Genomic DNA, 1,588 nt, shown 5'->3' on the forward strand with positions numbered 1-1,588 from the left:
CTTAATCATTATTTTAGTCTTTACAGATTGCTTGTCACTAACGGCTTGTGCAAATTAATCCATAGAAACAAAATTCTCCTATGATGTAGACTATTGCTAAATTGGAAATGTGGACAAAGTGAAATTGTAGAGAGAATTGTTCTGGTTGCGCAAACATGAATGCATTTCTTCCCTCTACTGTAGCATTTGCAGTCACCTTCTAGTAGCTTTGAGGACTTGTTGAAGTACATGTGGGAGGCACACGTCTCAACCTTGAATGATGGCTACAAAATTTTTGAAGACAGGTAAGCATGGATCCCAAGTTACCTCTACTTAATACGGCAAATTTATCTATACATTTTTATTTCCTAATATCAGTTTTCTTATTAAATATTATATTTAATCATTGGGGATTAGTTATCTATATCATCCAAGGCAGGCACTCAAGCCATCACATTCTAAAACTAAAAATTACATTCTTAGTTTGTTGACAAAGGTGATCTTTTTAAGAAAATGACAAGGGTGCCATTCTGAGTGACAAATGATAACTGTACATGTTTCTGCTTGTCTTTTAGGTTTGAATATTATTCTAAACCAGAAGCGGGTTTTGGGAAAGATTGGAGCGTGTTTGTGGACTACATAGCTGCTGCCAACTTTCCCACGATCTTTAGTACAGTATCTGCGTTCCAGAAGGCCCTGCCACCACGAGTGCTCGTGGATGGGGACAGAGCTCCCTTTATCAGCGACTTTACTGACCTTCAGAACGTAGTCCTGCTTGGTCTAAATCTTGTCGGTGAAGTGGATAGAGCAACAGGTAAAGGCTTATAAACAATTCCTTTAATCAATATCACGTTGAATAGAGAAAGGAAGAAATAATGGTGATCTGAGATACATGTTGTCCTAACACATACTCTTAAAGAAACCAGAGCCATTCTGGTCCGAGGACTAGAACAGTCATTAACGAGGGTTGGGCTGATCATGCATGTAGTTACTGTTTAAACTTTTAGCTTAAGAAAGGGAGGCAATCACGCATGTAAAGCAAGGATAAGGCAGTGTGGAGTGGGGCAAGCAATGCTCACACAGAAAGACAGCAGCCATCCTACAGGCCCTGACCATACAGGTCCTTATTGACCCATGAAGCTACCAGACTATCTCGTGTGCTTTTTTCATCTACAAACCCAGATATATTCTTTCTCTTGTTGTTGTTACAGTATTTTTTTTAAAGCCTTAATGTCACTCTTAAATTTAGGAAAAAAAGAAAAACCTACCATGATTAATGAGAAAACTAGCAAACTAACTTATATGAGTTCCCTTTACCAGCCTTACTAGTCATAGCAGAAGTATTCTGCTTCAGCCCCTCAGTTGCAGAGTTTCTTAGCAGAGTGAAAAAAAGAAATCTGTAATTGCAAGTTTGAATTACTACATCATCCCAGTTTTCCAGACAGGCACTTATGCAGTGTACCAAACTTAAAACAAAATTAAAATATTAGTATCTTAAAAAAAAAAAAAAATTAAAGCTTTTTTTTTTTTTTTTTTTTTTTTTTTTTTTTTTTTTTTTTTTTTTTTTTTTTTTTTTTTTTTTTTTTTTTTTTTTTTTTTTTTTTTTTTT

General features: G+C 35.5%; 1 protein-coding gene across 1 annotated transcript in view; it reads left to right on the top strand.

Moving 5' to 3' along the window:
* Window positions 1-807, top strand: part of C20H6orf58 (chromosome 20 C6orf58 homolog) — a 14,583-nt gene extending 13,776 nt beyond the window's left edge. The window contains exons 4-5 of the mRNA XM_043439328.1: window positions 184-284; window positions 555-807. Of these exons, the coding sequence (XP_043295263.1) occupies window positions 184-284; window positions 555-807 (354 nt within the window). The remainder of the gene's footprint in view (window positions 1-183; window positions 285-554) is intronic.
* The last annotated feature ends 781 nt before the right edge of the window (window positions 808-1,588 follow it).

Source organism: Cervus canadensis, chromosome 20, assembly GCF_019320065.1.
Source record: "Cervus canadensis isolate Bull #8, Minnesota chromosome 20, ASM1932006v1, whole genome shotgun sequence".
NCBI classification, from domain to species: Eukaryota; Metazoa; Chordata; class Mammalia; order Artiodactyla; family Cervidae; genus Cervus; species Cervus canadensis.